The 22,840-nt window shown below is 38.0% G+C and overlaps 1 protein-coding gene across 3 annotated transcripts in view; it reads right to left on the bottom strand.

The window, feature by feature from the left end:
• Positions 1–13,888: 13,888 nt before the first annotated feature.
• Positions 13,889–22,840, bottom strand: part of ASB15 (ankyrin repeat and SOCS box containing 15) — a 60,132-nt gene continuing 51,180 nt past the window's right edge. For 2 of the 3 annotated variants that reach the window (XM_070369299.1, XM_005893448.2), the window contains 3 exons: positions 21,562–22,132; positions 20,886–21,039; positions 13,889–17,132 (listed from right to left, as the gene is read on the bottom strand). In XM_070369299.1, coding sequence (XP_070225400.1) covers positions 16,960–17,132; positions 20,886–21,039; positions 21,562–22,132 — 898 coding nt within the window. In that variant the 3' untranslated portion in view covers positions 13,889–16,959. The remainder of the gene's footprint in view (positions 17,133–20,885; positions 21,040–21,561; positions 22,133–22,840) is intronic. The other variant, XM_070369300.1, reaches the window with a different exon arrangement.

The raw sequence follows: 22,840 nt of genomic DNA on the forward strand, positions 1-22,840 counted from the left end.
ATTTTAAACATTGATCTCACTTAATCCCACAGTCCCATGAAGTGTATACTATTACCCATGTTTTACTAGTACAGATTCAGAGAGGTTAAGTAACTAGTCCAGGACCATAGTGCTAAGAAATGGTGGAGCTAGAATTTGCAACTGGATTTGTGTCTGGGCTGAAAACTGAAGAGATGCTAATTTGAAATTATATACTTGCCCACATTTTTATGAATATGATGAAATAAACACACAGTTTACCGGGTTTCATAAATATATCATCCTAGCATACAGATATATGAACATCTGTTAAAATGTATATATATATAGAACTATACATGTGTCAACACAAATACATGATATTTTGTTTATACATTCAGTAGTTGTGAATGTTTGGGTTGTTTCCAGGTTTGGGGAGTTATGACCAATGTTGAACACTTACTGCAAGTCTATGTAGCCACATGTTTTTATTTCCCTTGGGTAGCTAGTTTGCAGTAGTGGAATTGCTGAGTTATATGGTAAATTTACTTTTCATGAAACTGCCTAATTATTTTCCAGAATGGCTATACCAATCTACTTTCCTACCAGCAATGAGGAGCATCCCAGTTTTTCCACATCCTAACATGTTTTTGCTGAAGTGTTGGATTATAGCTATTTCAGTGCCTATGAAATGGTATCTCATTATTGTTTTAAATTTCATTCCTCTAATAACTAATAACAGCACACACACTAATGATGTGTGCTGTGTTTAGTTGCTCAGTTGTGTCTAGCTCTTTGCAACTTCATGGACTGTAGCCCGCCAGGCTCCTCTGTCCATGGAGATTCTCCAGGCAAGAATACTGGAGTGGGTTACATGCCCTCCTCCAGGGGATCTTCCCAACTCAGGGATCGAACCCAGGTCTCCCACATTGCAGACAGATTCTTTACCATCTGGTCCACCAGGGAAGCCCATAACTAGTGATACTGAGCATCATGTCATATGTTTACTGGCAATCTTATATCAACTTTAGTAAAATATTCATTTAAATCTTATGCTCATTTTTAAATCAGGTTGTCTTATTACTAAGTTATAAAGATTATTTTTATAATCTGGACTTTATCAGATTTGCAGATATTATCTGTCATTCTGTGGATTGTCTTTTGAAAAGTAAACCTATTTAATTTTGATGAAGTTCAGTTTATCTATTTCTTCTATTGCTTGAGCTTTTGGTATTATAACTAAGATATCTTTTCCTAACACAAGATCTGAGACTTACTTTTATGCATTCTTCTAAGAGTTTTATAGTTTTGAGTTTTCATAGGTGTATTACACATTTTGATTTAATATTTGCATCTGTGTAGGGTAATGGTCTAAATTCATCTTTTTGTATACAGATGTCCAATTGTCTTAGGATTTTTTTTTTATTGAATTGCATTGGTGCCTTTGTGGAAAATTAATTGGTCATAAATGTAAGGGTTTATTTCTGGAAAGTAGGTCATGTTCTGTAGATCTGTGAGTCTATTTTCTTAAGACAGTACCACCTAGTCTTAATTATTATAGCTTTGTAGTATGTACTGAAACCAGGAAGTATAAGTTCTTCACTTTTTTTCTTTTGCAAGAATGTTTTGGCTAAGTATTATGGTCTTAACTCATTATGAAATTCTGTCTCCCAAAATAACTATGACTCTTTTCAGTGATACTACTGGGATAATTATGATATTAGAAATGATGAGTTCATTGTCTTTTTATGGCCTTTAGCATATACCTTTGTTGTAGCCTTAGTGATAATACATTTTTTATGTGAAAATAATTTTGATTTTTGGAAATTACATCAAATATTATATCCAAATCTGATGAATAAGATGAGTTATTCAGCTGAATAATAAATTTTAGGTTAAAAGATGAATTATGATTACAACTGTATAAAAACCTGTTTTTTTTTAAAAGATGAAAAATGCATTAAAATGATAGTATTCTTTTGTTTTTTCAACAATTATGTATTAGGCACATATGATATGCTGACCACTATATAAATTTGAGATGCGTAATTGTAAAAAAAATAAAATTGTGTTTTACTTTTTCTCTCTTGTTTGTAGTTTTTCTATTTTAATATTATTTTTATCTGACAACTTATTGAACATACACTGCCTGTCAGGTTCTAAATTAAGTGCTGGCATTAGAGCATTGAAGAAAACCAAAAATAAAAATTCCTTCCTTCATGGAGTTTACAGTCTCACTGGGGGAAACAGACAATATGTAAATAAATGAGTAAATACAGAACATACAGACAGAAGTTCAGTGGAGAGAAATAAAGTGGGATAAAAGGGAAGAAAGAAGATTGTGCAGGTAATATTTCAAGTAGGGAAGATCTCTGTTTTAATAAGGTGACTTTTGAGCACAGATCTGAAGTAAGGTCTTGATGCAATAATACACAGTTAATATGACTATAAAATACTGACTGAAATATTTTTGGAATCACAGATTCTCAGCTTTCAAAGGGACTTGGAAAAACCTCAATCCTCTGTGACTTCTATAAGTGGTCGTTTAGTTAGTGTTTGCTTGAGTACTTTTGGTGAAAACTGTACATTACCAAAAACTCCTTCTGTTGTTGGAGGGCTCAAATCACTACAACATCTTTCTTTCTACTGTGTTAAAACTAATCTCTTGAAAAATCACCATAAATATATTTAAGTTTTCTCATTGGAACAATGCAGAATAAATATGTTCTTTTGTGAGTTTCTTCTTCCAAATCTTAGGTAGCCCATGAATGACTCTGAAAATTACTCTGGAAGAGGCGACATTAAAGTGTTTTGCTCTGTGGCAGCATCATTGGGGGAAAAAAAAATATTATAGCCTCTCAAGACACTCCATTAAGAACAATGGTCATTCAGACATCGTAGTATATATATTACAAATCACTCTAATTATGTTAACAATCACAGCTCATGGATGATCTTAGTTCACTGGATCCCTCTTTATGTTTTCTCCACAGACTTTAAATCCATTGGATAAAATTCTGTTGACTAATTAAACATCAATGCCTGACTCTGGCCAGAAGTAAGTATGATGAAAAATTTAGATTTCCTTGCAAACTTGTCTGCACTGAGGGGAAAAATCCCAGTCAAAAGTTCTCTGAGCGTCACCATTTTCTATTTTGGGATATTTAACCTGATCACATTGTGTTTTCAAGTAGGATTGCTTTTAGAGCCATCAGTACTACAAGCCTTCTGAAGATTTGCATTTTCTCTTTAAAACAATCTCTCTCAGAGGGAATTATTTTCATGCTTCTTGATTGTCAATCAGATATACATTATTTCCCAGGACATCAGCAATTTCCTTTTTAGTGAAAATAGTTTTTTTTTTTCTTTCAACCGTTTTTTCCCTTTGATTTCCTCTTGAAAATAGTATTATTTGTTTCTTTATTCAACGTCCATTTACCAGATGTCTGCTGTGTGGATAGGTGCTGTGCTGGAAGCTAGGGTTATAAACTGAAAAATAAAAATTGATCTAGACGCTGCTGCCTCAGGAGCTCATGCTTCTCAGAGAGAGGCAGACAGCTGACAGTAACAAAGTGCAGTGACAGCTCCGCCGAGGTGCCAACAAGAGTAGAGCTGTGGAATAAATACAGATGAAGAAGCAAGGCAGCCCACGTGGCTGCAGTTGGAGAAGTCACAGGAACCACAAAGAGATTTCCTGGAAGAGAGAGAAGCCTCTGAGCAAACACACAAGAGTATGAAAACAAAAACACAAACAAAAACAAAACCAGGCATTGTTCAGTAAAGGTGGGGAGTAGGTGGGGCTAGGCAGAAACTGGCCCTGGTTCTTATTTCCCCTGCAACTCCTTTTTTTCCCTCCTAGCCACCACCATCATGGCTGACACCTGGTAGACACATATAGATGCTGAATATTTTATATTTGCAGGGTCATGTCAAGGAGTTTTGGACTTTATTACATCTAAAGTTAAGTGGACATCTCTAACATTATCCCATAGCCACAACTTGCCTTCTTAAATACAAGCTACCGTTAATCCCAGCAAGTGTCCTGGTACTAATGGAGACTCAAGAAGAGCAAAACTCATCAGCACCTCCAAAAATCAGCACTATGGGCCCTGCCAGCAGAGCTGGGATTTCAGTAAGTAATATTTTTAGGCAGTGATCAGACACCTCCTAACTCCAGTGGTATGTAATAAATGCTTCAGCCTAAACCTCGATAATTGAGGGAGACCCTCTCTTTAAGGTGAGTTTCTTGGCTTGTGGCTTATGCACTTTTGGCTCTTAATGTTCAGAAATGTTGAGAGGTCGGTTCAATTAAGTTCAGCCTCTCAGTCTTGTCTGACTTTGTGACCCCATGAATGGCAGCATGCCTGGCCTCCCTGTCCATCACCAACTCCCAGAGTTTACTCAAACTCATGTTCATAGAGTCGGTGATGCCGTCCAACCATCTCATCCTCTGTCGTCCACTTCTCCTCCTGCCCTCAATCTTTCCCAGCATCAGGGTCTTTGCAAATGAGTCAGCTCTTCCCAGCAGGTGGCCAAAGTACTGAAGTTTCAGCTTCAACATAGGTTCTTCCAATGAACAACCAGGACTGAACTCCTTTAGGATAGACTGGTTGGATCTCCTTGCAGTCCAAGGGACTCTCAGGAGTCTTCCCCAACACCACAGTTCAAAAGCACCAATTCTTCAGCACTCAACTTTCTTTATAGTCCAATACATCCATACATGACTACTGGAAAAACCATAGCCTTGACTAGATGGACTTTTGTTGACAAAATTATGTCCCTATTTTTTAATATGCTGTCTAGGTTGGTCATAACTTTCCTCCCAAGGAGTAAGAGTCTTTTAATTTGATGGCTGCAATCACCATCCACAGTGATTTTGGAGCCCCCCAAAATAAAGCCAGCCACTGTTTCCCCATCTATTTCTCATGAAGTGATGGGACTGGATGCCATGATCTTAGTTTTCTGAATATTGAACTTTAAGCCAACTTTTTCACTCTTCTCTTTCACTTTCATCAAGAGGCTTTTTAGTTCGTCTTCACTTTCTGTCATAAGGATGGTGTCATCTGCATATCTGAGGTTATTGATATTTCTCCAGGCAATCTTAATTCCAGCTTGTGCTTCTTCCAGCCCAGCATTTTTCATGATGTACTCTGCATATAAGTTAAATAAGCAGGGTGACAATATACAGCCTTGATGTACTCCTTTTCCTATTTGGAACCAGTCTGTTGTTCCCTGTCCAGTTCTCACTGTTTCTTCCTGACCTGCATGCAGATTTCTCAAGAGACAGGTCAGGTGGTCTGGTATTCCCATTTCCTTCAGAATTTTCCACAGTTTATTGTGATCCACACAGTCAAAGGTTTGGCATAGTCAATAAAGCAGAAATAGATGTTTTTCTGGAACTCTCTTGCTTTTCCCATGATCCAGCGGATGTTGGCAATTTGATCTCTGGTTCCTCTGCCTTTTCTACAACCAGCTTGAACATCTGGAAGTTCACGGTTCACATATTGCTGAAGCCTGGCTTGGAGAATTTTGAGCATTACTTTACTAGCGTGTGAAATAAGTGCAATTGTGTGGTAGTTTGAGCATTCTTTGGCATTGCCTTTCTTCAGGACTGGAAACAAAATTGACCTATTCCAGTCCTGTGGCCACTGCTGAGTTTTCCAAATTTTCTGGCATATTGAGTGCAGCACTTTCACAGCATCATCTTTTAGGATTTGAAATACCTCAAGTGGAATTCCATCACCTCAGGTTCTATTAGTTGAGTCTTTATTTTCTTTAATAACCCCTACGTTTCAGGAAGAATTTGGTAATTTTAGGAACTGTTCATATTTCAAAATATTTATATGCAAACCATTATATATAGAACGGATGAATAACAAGATCCTGGTGTATAGTCCAGGGAGCTATGTTCAATGTCCAGTGTAATAAGTCATAACAGAAAAGAAAAAAAAGTTTGTATAGGCATTTTTAAAATTTATAACCACAAAGAAAAGTTAAATGAATGTATCATAAGAATATATTTAATAAACCTTTCATTTCCCCTCGTTCTTGGCTTTATTCTACTGTAGCACTTGTCGCTCACAAATTTAACATACGTAGTTTCAGCGATTTGAAAGGACCCCAAAGGGCCAAGATTTACAATAACATGTAATTTGACTGAGCTAATATTTGTGTCTTCAGGAATTTTTTATGAAACCATCAATAAAAACTTCATTGGAGGTGGGGAGGAAGTGGGGTAGGAAAGAGTGTTGTCTCATGGCACGAAAACCTCAACTTGCTCTGAATCAGTAACCTGATTTTCTTCTTTCCACTTCCCCCACCCCAAAGCTTTCACATTTCTGAAAATGGTCTCCTCATCCACCTAGTTGTGGAGCCTGTGTGTCATCTTCTCTCACCAATATTATCATATTCAGTCACAGGCTCTTGAATCCTACTTTATCTGTGTATGCTCCGCCCAGTCCCAGTCTAAGCTCCTGTCCTCATTTTCCCTGATGCCCAACATTGTTTCCTTTGCCACAGTATAGCTCATTTTATGAAACCACAGATCTCATCTGGTCATTCTCTACCTAAGACCCTCATATAGGGCTCCCATTGTCCTTCAGAAAGAAACTTTCATCCTGCCCTCTGGCCACTCCAGGAAAAGTCCCCGCTTACCTCTCCAGTCTCAACTTGGGTCACTTCCTCCAACCCTCACCCTCAGCCACTCGGGGCTTCTGAACCCTAGGCTGGCCTCCATCCCAAGCCATTTGCATGCTCCCTCCACTTGCCTGGGAGGCCTCTGCTTCCTTCTCCTTGCTCTTTTTTTTTTTTTCTCCTCTGTGGCAGTTACTATTTTATACATTCTTTTTTAAAATTTTTATTTTTTTAATTGAAGGATAATTGCTTTACAGAATTTTGTTGTTTTCTGTCAAACATCAACATGAATCAGCCATAGGTGTACATATGTCCCCTCCCTCTTGAACCTCCCTCCCATCTCCCTCCCCATCCCAGCCCTCTAGGTTGATACAGAGCCCCTGTTTGAGTTCCCTGAGACATACAGCAAATTCCCATTGGCTATCTATTTTTCTATTTTACATATGGTAATGTAAGTTTCTGTGTTACTTTCTCCATACATTTCACCCTCCCCTCCCCTCTCCCTGTGTCTGTAAGTCTGTTCTCTGTTTGTTTCTCCATTGCTGCCCTGCAAATAAATTCATCAGTGCCATCTTTCTGGATTCCATGTATATGCATTCAGTTCAGTTCAGTTCAGTCGCTCAGTCGTGTCTGACTCTTTGCGACCCCATGAACCGCAGCATGCCAGGCCTCCCTGTCCATCACCAACTCCCAGAATCCAGCCAAACCTATGTCCATTGTATCCACGATGCCATCCAACCATCTCATCCTCTGTCGTCCCGTTCTCCTCCTGCCCTCAATCTTTCCCAGCATCAGGGTCTTTGCAAATGAGTCTGCTCTCCGCATCAGGTGGCCAAAGTATTGGAGTTTCAGCTTCAGTATCAGTTCTTCCAATGAATATTCAGGACTGATTTCCTTTAGGATGGACTGCTTGGATCTCCTTGCAGTCCAAGGGACTCTCAAGAGTCTTCTCCAACAACACAGTTCAAAAGCATCAATTCTTTGGCACTCAGGTTTCTTTATAGTCCAACTCTCACATCCATACATACCAGTGGAAAAACCATAGCCTTGACTAGATGGACCTTTGTTGGCAAAGTAATGTCTCTGCTTTTTAATATGCTGTCTAGGTTGGTCATAACTTTCTTTCCAAGGAGTAAGCATCTTTTAATTTCATGACTGCAGTCACCATCTGCAGTGATTTTGGAGCCCAGAAAAATAAAGTCAGCCATTGTTTCCACTATTTCCCCATCTATTTGCCATGAAGTGTAAGTGCATTAGTATGCGATATTTCTCTTTCTCTTTCTGACTTCACTCTTATAATAGGCTCTAGGTTCATGCACCTCATTAGATTCCTTACTCTTAAGTAACACTCCCAAAGGGAGGTCTTTCCTGATGCCTGAGGTCAGCTTAGTTCTCTAAGTTCCCACAAAACTTTATTCTATGCAGCATCCCACTTGGGATCACTTGATTTGAATTTGTCTTCACAGGAAAGGAATTTTTTCCCAAAGGAAGGAGCTATGTCTGCTCATTCATCATCCCCAAGGCTTACTAAAGTTCTCAGGTGTTTAAGAAGAATTAAAAAAAAAAACAAAAACACAAAGCCCAGAGACTTTCCTGGCAGTCCAGTAGTTAAGACTCAGGTCTCCCAATGCCGGGGTGGGGGTGGGGGTGGGAGTGGGTGCAGGTTTCCCAGCCAGGGCTAGATCTCACATGCCATCTGGCACAGTCTATAAATAAATAAATAAGATTAAATAAAGTAAAAATATAAAAGAAAGAAAAAGTTGAAAAAACAACTCAGATGGTTTCCAGTGTAGACAGGGGTAGATCCAGGTCTTATGGAGTCTAGTGATTTTACAGTGATGGGGACCTCTTTAAGAATAATAATATAAAACAAAATTAGTTATAAGAGTGTATAAAACACAGCTACCCTGGTGGCTCAGCAGTAAAGAATCCACCTGCAATGCAGGAGATGCAGGAGACTCAAGTCCAATCCCTGGGTCCAAAAGATCCCCTGGAGGAAGAAATGGCAACCCACTTCAGTATTCTTGCCTGAAGAATCTCATGGACAGAGAAGACTGGAGGGTTACAGTCCATGGGGTTGCAAAGAGTCAGACATGACTGAAGCAACTGAGCAAGCAGAGCTTTTTTCTCTTGAAGTGGCTTACCAGAAATGCATATAGCAAAATGGCACCTAATTATAACCTGGCTTCTTGGCTCTCACACAAAAACCCCCTCAACATTCCATTACTCCTGGGACTCCCAACACTCACAAGGGCCCAGAAGCTCCTGCTTCATGATCAGTCTGCCTCTGAATGTGGCTTCCAATCTAACAAATTAGCCTGACTGGTTACTGTGTTCATATCTCACAATGACTTTTTTGTTCATTTCATGGATGCCTTTCTTATTTAAATTGTTCTCAGTTTGCTGATGAGGAAACATGAAAATCATATGCTACAGTGTCATTTGCAAAATTGGGGAACTGGAAATTCTCTTATTTTCACAAGTATCAACTATCTACTGTTAACAAGTTATTCCTAACTTTCACCTTCTATTTTTGTTGTTTTTTTTTTAAAAGGGCTTAGCTCCTCTCTCTCATTGTACAATTGCCAGATTGCTTCCTGAACTAGATTTAACCTGTTTCTCACTTATGCAGAAGAATTTGGGTTTTCAACAATTCCTATGGCTGGTTGATCCAAAGGCTGCAGAACTAACGCAATGACCCCTAAGGAAGTGAAGCTTCCGACTTCACTCAGTCTGTCTGCTGGGAGCTTCTCAGATAGCAGGAGACAGGCTCCCGGGGGGAATGTCAGGCAAAGGTCAGGCCCAGCACAGATGACAACCAAACAGGCCCCATGGATCAGATGAGAACTGGCAATACCCTTATCAAGTCTTCTCTCTCAGGCTTGGCAGCCAAGCAAATCTCCCAGCTGTGCCAGCTTGTGGTTGTGAGCATGAGTCAAATTTAAAATTATTAGAGCTATTTATAAAGCTAATATCTTGCCATTGTATAACGTTTATAGTTTACAAAATGCTTTTACATACAGTGTGCCAGGCAGTCCGACATAGTAATCGGATCTCCACTGAATAATTGTGTGTAGCTGCCACTTACTGCGTGTGAGGCAACGCTTGGTGAAATAGATACTATGCCACCCATTTTATAAAGGGTGAAAATGGGTTCTGGGGTTCTGAGAGGTTAAAAATTCTCTTTAAGTATACCCAGCTACGATGTGATAATTAGTGTTATGTTCTGTGAGTCCGAGTGCTTCTCATGTTGAGATTTTCCAGTTTGTCATTTCAAAATGTACCAAAATAGAAGACAGATGGGATGAAAGACAGAAATTTTTAATAGCACAGCTAATGCTTTGTCTTGTGTGTAGTAGGTTCAAGTATCCTTTGCTGAACTAATTCAAACATGTAAGAATGAGCCCCAGTGCAAGTTAATAGACAAGCTGATAATGTTAAAATTATAAAGACCAAAAAAAAGTGGTTGTCAGAAAAAATTCAAAAGTGAGGAAAGAATAGCTGAATTTCTTCAATCAGGTTTTCCTCCTAAGGCAGCTCATAAACATGAAATTCCACTTACGGAAGTGGGAACAGATTTGACATATATCATATGAAATCCTGATAAAGGAAGTTTTACGTGGGGTATCCTGGAAGGTCTGAGACTTTCATTCATTTCAGTAACCACTTAGTTGTAACCTCATGTGTTGATATGATAGTTTGGGGCCGGTTTGTTCACTGTGTATTAAGAAGAATGATCGGCACTCAAGACCACCCAAGACACAGATTTGTTCCCTGGGAGAGCTCTCTCCTCAAGTTTATGACAACTGTCACTTAAGAAAACTCCAGTCCTGCAGGGAAGTGGTAACTGAAAAGGCAGAACAGCTGAGATTCCACTGTGAAGAGGGGCTAGAAAGGTAAATTCAGTGTCAAAGTCTGGGAATTGTGGGGACACGGTGTGCTCTGAGATGGCACAGTCAGTGCTTGAGAGCTGGTGTCTGGTTACTGAGCTTTTTCATTGGCAAATTTCTCTGGAAAATCAAGGGCACTGTCTTTTCACACACTCACAGTTCCTCACTGACATTTCCGTCCTCGGTTGTCCTGGATTCCTGAGATCCACAGCCTTTTGAAAGCTTGCCTTCTCTGATTTCCCCTGGAATGCCATCCCACCCCCATTTCTCCTGGCTTTCTTTTCCACTGCACCTCCAGGGAATCCGAACTAGTTCTCATGAGTGTTACAAAACACCCATCCATCCCAGGATACCATGACACCTTGTCAGTTTATGCCCTCACTTGGACAGGAAAGCTTCATTTTTAGCTCTCTAAACTACATGTTTTTGTGTGTTTTGTAGATAATAATAATAGGTGGGAAAGTCATATTATAAGCTTCATGGAAATGTCAGAGGCTGGCAGAGCAGGCTGTGTTTGTTTGGGTTTGAGAGCCAGTTCAACTGGTGAAGGCAATAGGCACTGCCCTTGAATGCTGTGTCCTCATCTGCTTTTCATGGTCTTATCAGCAGAGCAAAACTAATAAATCATGGGCTGCCAGTGCAAGAACTGAGCACTTTCCTCTGAGCCAGATGACTCCATTGTTCAGCTGGGCGACCTCAGCAAGGTTGTAAACACGGCACCACCTGTCAGCAAGAGACATGCTCTTCTTGTTTGTTTTTTTTTTTTAAGTGTAGTTGATGGGCCATAACATTCACTCAACTTTGTGTAAAGTTCGATCATTATTTTCAGTAAATTTACCAAGTTGTGCAACCATCACCATGATTCAATTTTAGAACATTTCCCGTGACTTCCCAAAATCCCTGTGCCTGCTTGCATTCAACCTTTGTGCCCACCCCGTTGAGCTCCAGGCAACCACTCCTCTGTTTTCTGTCTCTGTATATTTGCTTTAGCTGGACATTTTATACAAACAGAATCATGCAATAGTGTTCTTTCACATCTGGCTTCTTTCACTCAACATAATGCTTTTGAGATTCATCCATGTTGTAGTATGTTGCCAAATAGTAATCCATTGTATAGACTGGCCACACTGTCTTTATCCATTCACCAGTTGATGGACATTTGGATTGCTTCCACTTTTGGGTTGCTCTCCGAATGCTCTCCTAATCCGTACTAAAAATGATGTGGTGAAAACAACATGGGATTTGCAATCAGAAGCCCTATACTGCATCCTAGCCCCAGCATTTACTATCTTAGTTAACTGTAGAACTGATTTCCTTATCTATAGAGTAGAGTTCATTAACCCCTTCACTGTCCTGCTCCTACAGCAAAGGGGGATGACATATGAGAAATGCTTCGTGAACTGTAAAACACAGGACAAAGGAAGGGCATTGTTACTGAAGTAGTCCTGCTAGAACATATTAAAATGAACCATATTTCTCTCAAGAATCTTTCCACATTCATAGAACAAATGATCTATGGCAGGAAGGTAGGAAGTAACTATCTTTTTCCTTCCATGGTCATTGGGTTCTCATCATTTTCCCTTACCAAACCCTGCTATTTAGAAAGATTTTTGAATGATTCTCTCTTAAATTTATTTGTATTTTAAACTGTATTTTTGATTGTCAAATAAAAGGCTTTGTTTCCCATTGAAGAGAGTGTCTTCAGATATCCTAGAATCAATCATGAAGTTGGACTCAGTATAGTTGCAGTTCAAATTTAATCAGGGCATCCAACCCACAGGTTCAGTTTTTGCCTCTTCGGTACCTCAGACAACTCTGAAGGTCAGTCCCCCAGTAAGGGGCTTAGGGCCACAGTTGAGTCCAAGTTGAAAGGCTTCTAATGAGTTAAAGCCTGAGCAAATATTTCTATCCTCCAGATAAAAATTATTAAAACTGGTGCTTCACTGAAACAATATTAAACTAATTTGGATAACTAGATCATGAGGGGCTACTAGAACAATCAGGAACATAGATTGCTGACTACTGAATGTCATGTCTGGTTATTTGACTTCCACAAAGCATGAAAAAGTTTTTTTGAGAAGCCAGTACAGGCTTTGCTTCAAACAGAAAGAACCAGATACTGCTGTCTCACACCCACTCAATCCTCAAGTAAGTATCATATTTATCACCCTCCACACTTTCTACCTTATCCAACACTACAGTCTGCTTCCAAGGAGTTTTATCTAAAATCTCATTGGAATCTCCTGGGATGAAAGACTTCCAAAGAAAGAGAAATGACTGTCTCTCATCTACTAGAATCTGAAACACAGAATATGAGCACCCGTCCAGTGCCTCTGGTGGAATCCCTGGTCAATCCATCATTAGAACTCAGGCACTCCCAGTGCCCAGATTCAAATTACTAGACTGTCTCCTTCCGAAAACAGCAAATCCCCAGACATCTCTAGCACTCCGTGAGATTACACAACACAGGCCACTGAGGTCAAATAAGTCTATTTCCTTCTACACATCCTCTCCCCTAAGAAGCCCTTCTTCCTTTTTGATGATCGGGACTATATCAAGCAATAGCAGATGTGGGGTTTCATGTGCTGTGTCATAAAAGACTCCATCTTTTTTTTGGAAATTTCCATACTGTCTCACCCTTATGCACTGATTTTTCAAAAACCTGCATCAAAGCAAGTGTTACCTAAGAATATTTGCTGTACAACATTTACACAATTGTCATATCTTATGCACCATTGACTTATGCCTGGAAACATGTTCTGAGACTATTTACAATGATTAACCCATATTCTTCAGGAGGTACACGGTTTCAATGAGCTTATGAAATTATTGTAAGTCAGAAATGCAAATAGTATTTAAAGATGACCTACTGAAAAACTAAACAAACCTCACTCAAATGAGAGGCCATATCTGCTTCTTCCCAACCAGAGTCTCTGTATGGTACAAAACAGAATCCACAGTTACCAAAACAGCTATGATCATCTTGGCAGCATGGAAGATGTCATCAAAACCCTATCATGTTGATTAAACATGATAGTGGTTAAACAGGCACCATGTAGAATGTTTGGCTTCTCCTGAAGCTCACTGGGGAGAAGCAGCTGTTGCCCTCCCAGATAAAGTGACATATTCTTGGAGAAACAGAGTTCTAATTAGATATAATATAATCCTCTTACCATCCAGCTCATCCCAAAACAAAAACACTGCTAGAAAATTTCAACATGTAATAAAAAAGAGGTTGAGTCCATTTTGAATATAGTGATTGTTTCAGTTTCATAGAATATATTTTTCTCCTGCTTCACAAGTACCAAAGAACCACTTTCAACCCATAGTAGGTGCAATTAATTCATATCCTTTCATTCAAGTGTTTCTTGAATATGTTTACATAAAACACACTAAAGAAAATGTCAAACTTTTGTGTACTAGAGTTTATTTAATATCTGAAGTATCTTGAATGTATTTATACAAAAATACAGTAAATATCCAAGTTTTAGTTTATTTAATATCTGAAGTGTCATATGGTACACTTAAATCTTAAAAAAAAAAAAATCTACTTAGAGTAATATTATAGATAACAATGCATTTTAGCCACAAGTAGGAGAGCAACAGAAGAATCACAAAATCCCATACCCAAAACATTATAGTTCTAATTAAATACATTAGAGTTTAATCTATATGAAAATATATTCTTTAGGGAATAAAAGTGATTAAAACTATATGTCTAATTATAGTTTTTTCATACTTATAGCTAGAGCTAAATACAATTTGTATAGCTCATAAACTAGTGAGATAATACTATTGAAAGAATACAATAACTCAAGATAAAAATGATTATAAGAAAATCTAAGAATGAATCCAAGTAATTACATAATTAAAGCTATATAACCAATTCAGAGATTCAGAACTATCATTTTACCATGAGGTCACTGATTAATTTTGTCTGGATCTTACATAACATAACATTCACTCATTCAATGTATTCAACAAGTAATTTTTGCATTCTCTCTATGCTCTAGGGAATGTGTTTGGCCCTAAGAAAACACTGTAAAACAAATCAGACATAGACCCTGCCCTCACAGAGCTTACAGTCTAGTGGAGAGACAGATGGGAACATAGGTTTCTGTAATACGGCACGAGAAGTGCTGTTCTAGGGCCTCCCATCCTAGAGGAAGGAACACCTAAACCGAGACCTGTAGGATAAGGGGTGGAGGGAGGAAGGAGGAGGTGGAAAGAGGATTCCAGGCAGAAGGAGAAGAACGTACAAAGACCCTGAGAGCTAAGAAAATAGAGTCTCTTTTAAAACAGTGGTTCCCAAACCAAAGACCTCAGAGACTTGTTGGGCTAGAATGAAATTTTCACTCATCAATGTGGAAATGAAGACCAAACTGTTAAGCTTTTACAAAGATAAAGTAATTCAATTTTAATAATCAAGTTTAAGGCAGCCCCATTTTCTGGCACTAAAATGGCCCTTCTTTTATGAAATATCCATGATAATAGATTTTATATATGTATATATAAAACAGATGGCCCTATTTTTAAAACGGAAACTAGTGATGTATAGGTAGCCTAGTTGGTAAAGAATCTGCCTGCAGTGTACGAGACCCAGGTTCTATCCCTGGTTTGGGAAGATCTCCTGGAGAAGGAAATGGTAACCTACTCCAGTATTCTTGCCTGAAAAACCTCATGGACAGAGGAGCCTGGTGGGCCAAAGTCCATGGGATTGCCAGAGTCGGACATGATTTAGCGACTAAATCACCACCACAGTGATGTATAAAATCACTGTTCAAAGCATTAACTTATCAGGGGCATTTAACATGTTTAAAGAGATGGCACAAGGGAAATACCAAGAGATAAGGCTAAGAGGAAGGCAGGGAGTTGGAGCGGATGGAGAACTTTGGACTTTATCCCAAGAGCAGTGGGAATGATTTTAAGCAGGGGAGTGAAACTTGCTTACATTTGTAAAAGATCACTCTGGGATATTATGTGTAGAACATGGGTTAGATGAGGCAAGACAGCAGAGAGAAAGATCAGTTTGGCAGCACTGCAATATCCCAGGAAGAAAGGAGATAAGAGCTGGTATTCAGGCTGAATCAGTGAGACTGAGTAGAAGAAGATGACTTCATGAAATAAACTTGGAGAAGGAAAATGGGATGGTCAAGTTTTATGTCCAAGCTTTTGACTTGGGAAACTGAATCAATAATTGGGTTAATGAGAGTCCCTTGGACTGCAAGGAGATCAAACCAGTCAATTCTAAAGGAAATCAGTCCTGAATATACATTGGAAGGACTGATGCAGAAGCTGAAGCTCCAATACTTTGGCCACCTGATGCAAAGAACTGACTCACTTGAAAAGACCCTGGTGCTGGGCAAGATTGAAGGCAGGAGGAGAAGGGGATGACAGAAGACGAGATGGTTGGATGGCATCACCGACTCAATGGACATGAGTTTGAGCAAGCTCTGGGAGTTGGTGCAGGACAGGGAAGCCTGGTGTGCTGCAGTCCATGGGGTCACAAAGATTCAGGTATGACTGAGTGACTGAATAATTGAGCTAGAGATAGTAAGAGAAGGAGGCTTTTTTTTTTTTTTTGGAGGAAGGCAGCACGTTTGCTTTAGGATATGTTGAATTTGAGGATTCTTCGTATTCAAAAGTCCTTTAGGCCAATTGTCTACACAGGTCTCATGTGTATGAGAGAAAAAGTTAAACTTCAGATATAAATTTTACAGTCAAAAAACATGTAGGTTGTAAATAAAACCATGGGTATGGATGAAATTTCCTGTTGAACGTAGCATAAAAAAAGAGAACTTAAGATATGTTACTAAAGAGTTGGTAGGAGATGCACAGCATAGAAAGAAGCCAGAGACAGACTGGTTAGAGGGGTTGGAAGATGGCCAAGAGAGCAAGATACCTGGAAAACCAAGGGAAGATCATTTTCTGGAGGCAGACTAGGTAATAGTGTCAGATGCTGCAGCAATCAGTTGCAAAGACTGGAGGATGCTCACGGAAAGTAGCAACAAACAAGTTGATAAGGACCTTGGGAAGGGCAGTGGAGGGAGTAGAAGTCAGATGACAATGAGGGCGTCTGAAGAGACAGGGAGGAGCTCTTTTATACAGTGTGGCAATAAGAGAAAGGACAGAATTTGCCAGCAACTGGGGTTTGAGAAAGTGATTCTTTGTTTTACGAACAATGGAGAGACTTGCTCATGGATACTGTAGGAGCCACTTGATAGGAGAGTTTGAAGACTTGTTGCAAGCGATGATAATAGAAATTCAAATGCAAAATATTAACTTGCTTTAAAAAAATCACAATGTAAAGTTCTTTAAAGATGTGAAATATGGTGTTCCCCAAAGAACCCAGGATCCAGTTATAAAATTGTCAATGGATTTAAGTATATGTCAGGATGTAACATGATTCCAAGAAATTCTCTGAGGGAATCTCATTTAAACATATTTTTAAAGTCACATTTAAAAATATTATTTCAAATTATGGCAAATTTAGCTCTTGTCCATAGAGGTCATACTCTTTAAATAATATGTATCTTTGAATAGTTGGTGGTAGAGAGAGCTTCTCCATCAAGGTTGGCTGGCAGAGCCGCTGCAGCCCCATCAGTCTTCGAATTTTTAACCGACATAAATGCTTTAATGAGCATGGATTCTCTAAAGTGAATGGGAAAAACAAGCAAAAAATAAAAACAATATGAATGAAACTATAAGATACAGACTGTTTTAGAACAATACTAAGTGTCATTCTAAAAAACAAGCATGCACATATTAGTAACTGGTGACTAAGTAAAATTCAAATTGCAATTAAGCATTCCACACCATTCCTCTAGAATGCAAGCTCCATGGAGGTAGGCATTTAGTGTGCCTCTGTGTCAAAAAGAGAGCTTGACTTCTAGAGAGTGTTCAACTAGAATATGCTTTTTGTTTTTGTTTTTAACCTCACCATGTGACATGGGGGATCTTCCTCCCTTGGGGATCAGACTCCCTGCAGTGGGAGCATGGAGTGGAATCTTAATCACTGGACCATCAGGGAAGTACAGAATATGTTAAATGAATGAATGGACTTGATTAAAGAAAGCAAATGCTCATATCTCCTACTATTTATTTTTTAGAACTGAGTATTTTAGAGATATATTCCTTCGCTTCTGTTCTCTCCTACCATCTTTCTGATGAATAGTTATCTGTGAAACATCTGATACAACTGATTCCATATGTCCATGATTCAATCTTAGGTTTGGTTCAGTGTATGACACCTAAAAATTTTATATTTTTCAAAAAATCTGCTAATGTTCAAATAACTGATGTTAGTCTTTCTTTTCAACTCTTACTTTATCTCTAGTAACTTTATCTTTAGTATAATTACAGTACCGAAATATTAATCCAGCAAAGGAGTGAGTGAAAAGGCAGCATTGCCCACAGGCATAGAGGTAAGCTCTGGACTTAGTCGGCTTGGATTAAAATCATGTCTCTGCCACTTAAATAGTATTTGTGTTATCCTGGACAAGTTACTTAACCCCTATGATCTCAGCATTCTCACCTGGGAAATGTGGATCACAATGGGACTTACCTCATAGGGCTGTTTAAATATGGAACAAATTAATTCACGTAAAGCATTACAAAAGTGTTTGGTACATTGTAATCTTTTGTGAACGATCACTCAATTTAATAATCAAAGAGATCACATTTTTTGTTATATTTGCAATTATAAATACTCAAGTTATTTTGAAAAAATTAAGACTGTTTTTCAAAAACTATTGAGGCAAAGTTATCATTACTAAAATAGATAGAATAAACCCATCTTTAAAAAAATTTATTTTTTCCTCTAACAAAAACTCTGCCCTACATATACCTGGAGAAATCCTGACATCCAGTGGTTAACTATATTCATAGCAGTCAACTGACTACACTCTAGTCGCAATGATGTGTCTGAAACAACTAGAAAACTTTCTGGTCTTATTCTTACTTGGATTTCTTTTCTAAAGTCACAGGAATTTGTAATTCTTTTCCAATACAAACACATGGACAATGTATTACTAATTAGAAGGAAAATCTGTTCTATGACAGGAAGTACAGTAGTATTGGAGAAAGAGCCTATGTTTAAATGAGATGGACTAGAGTTCAAATCCTTGTTTTGTTATTTTTCTGTCTGTAACTTTGGGAAATAATTTATATAAGCCTCATGGTTTTTTCCTTTACAATCTCCAAAATATTTTAACTCTTTCATTGTAAAATATAGATAAAGCAACTGTACATATGGTTTCTTAAGTGATTATCAGGTGAACATCTGCAAACCTCTCCTAGGTCATGAATAGGACTTCCCCAGTCATCCCAGAATTCCCTCCACAATCCGTCCAAACTTCATTCCCTGTAAGAAACTACTCTTCAGACGTTTATAGTAATCACTTTCTTTACAGCTTCATTATCTTCGTGTGCTATCCCTAAACTAGTATTGACAGTATTTTTTTTTTTTTAGTTTGATGTGTTCTTTTTAATTCTTTTAATCTGTTGGTCCTTCTCTCCATCCCCTTCTCTTTCTTTCAGTTAATCTTTAAGATCCAAAATGCTGTCTTCATCTGTCCTGCTTCATTTGGACTTCACTCCTAAGTTGGGCTTTTGTTCAGAAGGGTAACTAGCTTCAAGAATTTATAGAGTCCAGGCTATTATGTAAACCCCCTTTAGCCTTAGTTTTTAATTTTTAAAAATTAGCAATGATAATACCTAACTCTTCAAGCTGTGGGGGTTCATGACATGCTTACATACACACTTCAGATACTTCATATAACCTTACCATGTAATAAAAATAACATAAAAATACTAATAATTTAGTCTTTAAAATAGGTAAATTTACTAAGTGTTTTTAATGCTGTAGGCATTATGCTAAACACCTTACATGTGACATCTCTTTAAATTCCCACAACAACCTTAAGAGGTAAATACTATGCAAGCCCATTCTGCAGTGGGAAAACCTTGATATAAAAAGAATAAGTAACCATCCTCAAAGTCACACAACCAGTATGACTATCTTGGTTTTCTTATAGGAAATTAAGCGTTAAAAAAAATCCCCTTCCCTGAATGAAACAAAAATGATAGAATAAATTGTTGCTTGTTTCCATGAAAATATCAGCCCTGAATGACCTGTGCACTATGTGGATCAGCAATGCTATACCAGGGCAAGAACAATGCTGCATCCTATTTCAGACCTATCTGACCCCAGAGGTCAATTTCTAAGCTCCATCATTCACTAGATTCTCTGAGATTCCTGTTTTAGTTGCCACAAAGTCTATTCTAGCATAGAACTCATTCCAATGGAAGAGCCACGTGAGGAAAACCCAGGCTTACCACCTAATGTGTGTTCCGCTGAACTAACACTCTTTCTAGCCAATCAAATCTCCACTGTTTTTGCCAACTTCCGTCTCTTGCTACCATGGTCAGAACAGTCCAAATTCAGATTATATACTTTAATGTCTGAGACTCTCTGATTGAAACTAAGTGCTTAGATGAACATTTCTTTTCATAGAACTTTATATCTAACAAATATGGTATGTAAATCAGGTAAACATTTCAATTTCATCTTTCTGACTATAAAATATCATCTACTAATTTGCATAAAATTTGCTTGATCTTAAAGAATGGGATGTTGTGGTTTTGTTATACCATTGAAGATTGATTTAGGTGTATTAAGAGTGCCAGAATATTTAAATATATTGTCAGGTTCTAGGATGCTTCTTTAGCCTCCATGAAATTGTCCAAGTAGATTTTGAAAGTACATTTTTCCAAACTCATATTTTGAAAGAGAAAACATTCCCAATTTATAATTTTTTTTCTGGTTGTTATATGTATTTGGAGTAATTTTAGATGTATTTTATTGAAACTTTCATAATATGACTCACTTTTATGATTATAACTAAGCTTTAACCTAGAAAATACAAAATGGCCTGCCTGTAAAACATACTTTTAATAGTAGGAATTTGTCAGTAAAGACCCAGAGAGACTAGATCAAAAAGGATATTTTAATTCATTCCATTCATTCATTTATTTAGTATTGAGTATCTACTGCTTATGAGGCATTATGCTAAGCCCTGAGAGTACAAAAATAAACAAAACGGATCCCTGCCCACATGCAGAATCCTATACTTTATGATATTATAGAAGTTAACTTTTAAAAAGTGAGTTCTATTCAGAATGTTGATATAGTTATGGTATTGTTCATTATACAATTAAACAGTTGGAAAGTGTCAAGAAAAAGCAAAAAGTATCTTCTATCAGAGGAACTATTAAGGATGATTTGAGAAAACAGATAAATCTGAATATAAGGTAGCACTGAAAAAGTATCAAAACTGACATTAAGAAATTTTTCCTATATACATTCTCCATAAAAAATTTTGTAGGAAAAACTTTTGCTTTTACCTAGTATTTGACGGATTTCTGGCCATTCTCTCTGTACTTCTAGTGCAGATTTCAGTTTAGCACACAGAGGGATATAATCCATGTAATCTATTAATACACGAATAACACTGCCTACCAAGTGCTTCATCCAGGGGACTGTAATAAACTCACAGAACTGAGAGAAGTAATAAAATTGAAGTTAGTAGCAATTTTAATATACTATATTCATAAAAAATTTTGTTCTGACAAATTACTACCTTTGCCTTTTTACATGAAATAAAAGTACCCTTCTTGTTATGAACCAAAAAAGCAAAGTAAATGATTTGTTTGTTTCTGTGAAACAATGAGCCCTGGAGCATGTGTGGCTCTGATGTGACAGTACTCAGCATAATGTGGAAGAACCATGCTATTTTCCATGATTCTTCTTACTGTGTTTCTAGCCCCCAAATTCCACCAAATAAGCATGAGTTATTAATTGCATACATTTTCCAAATTATTCAACATTTGGTTTCCAATTCAAGAAAACTATACTTTTGGGGGCCTAGTTTTATGCTTATTTCCCCATCTCATTGCAAACAAAAACACAAGAAGAAGAAAAATATAAAAGTTGGAGTTTGTTTTTCTTTTCTTGGAACATCCCTAAATGAGCAAAATTATGATGCTGACCCAATACGAAGAAGAGAAGGGTGTAACTCACCGGGTTATCTTTTATGACACAAGATGTCCATCCCGGCAGTACCTCTTCCTCTATCTCCGACCACACAAACGAGTTTCCAAAGATGTCCCCATGCATGCATTCAAAGCACATCTCCACCTGATAGCCATTATTCAGCAACAGCCTGAGCATTACCTCGTCATTTAGGGCATACTGTATGGCACTGGGGAAACGAGTGTCATTCACATGCATGAAGTAACAATTGACATTAGCTCCATGGGCAAGAAGCAGCCGGACAATTTCATGATTATTGGCCCTCACTGCCACCAGTAGACAGTTGAGGGGATCTAGGTTTGGGTCTGCACCTGCAGCCAGGAGGATTTCTGTGCAAAGGATATCATTATTGCAAACAGCAAAATAGAGCGCAGTCTTCCGTTCGTCATCATAGCTCTCAGAAATGTGGTCAGCAAGCAGGCTGTTGACATCAAAGCCATTTTCAATAAGCAGTTCTAGGCACTGTGCATTTTGTCCATCTGCTGCTGAGTGAATTGGTGTTAGCCCACTTTTCTGGATTGCATGTTTGGATGTTACTGGAATAAGATATTTCAGTGCACTAAAAAAAAAAAAAAAAAGAATCGAATATCCACATGGCAGGAAGAAAATCAAGAAATGAAATAAACCAGCTTCCATGCTGGACAAGTGAACACAATTTGATTAGTTTCCTTTATTTTCTCTAGATAACCTTACACAAAAATATTCAGTCTTTGTCCATTGACTTAGTACTATCCAGTTTAGTTTTGATTTAGCTTCCCAGTCTAAATATTCCTGGGGAACCTACTAGATCTTATATATTTGGTTCTAGAATTGTGATTCTTCAGGAACCCTCCCCATTTTTCAATTATTCTCTGAACAACATATTATCTATAATCAACCAAGGCTACTTAATGAAGAAAATATAACAGAAAAGTAGGTCCATTCAATCTCACAGATGAATGCTTCATACTGTTGACTTAATCAGAACCATGGAGTCACAGGAAATTAGAGCTGGAAGTCACCTTGGGCATCACTGAGTCCAGCCCTTTTATTACCAGCAGAGCCATACGAAGACTTGAGAAGCGAAATGACTTGTCCAAGGTCACACAGATGCAGAAGACTAATGACTAGAATTTAGGCCTCTTGAATTCTTGTTATTCCGCTTCACTGCTCCATGAACAATCTATGCTTTAGTATTGTCCATGTATATCCTCTCTACTTACTTGAACCTGAATTATTAGCAACAAGAAGGGTCTTTATTGTTCCATCAGTCTTACATGAATTCAAT

Source organism: Bos mutus, chromosome 4 (genome assembly GCF_027580195.1).
Source record: "Bos mutus isolate GX-2022 chromosome 4, NWIPB_WYAK_1.1, whole genome shotgun sequence".
Lineage (NCBI taxonomy): Eukaryota > Metazoa > Chordata > Mammalia > Artiodactyla > Bovidae > Bos > Bos mutus.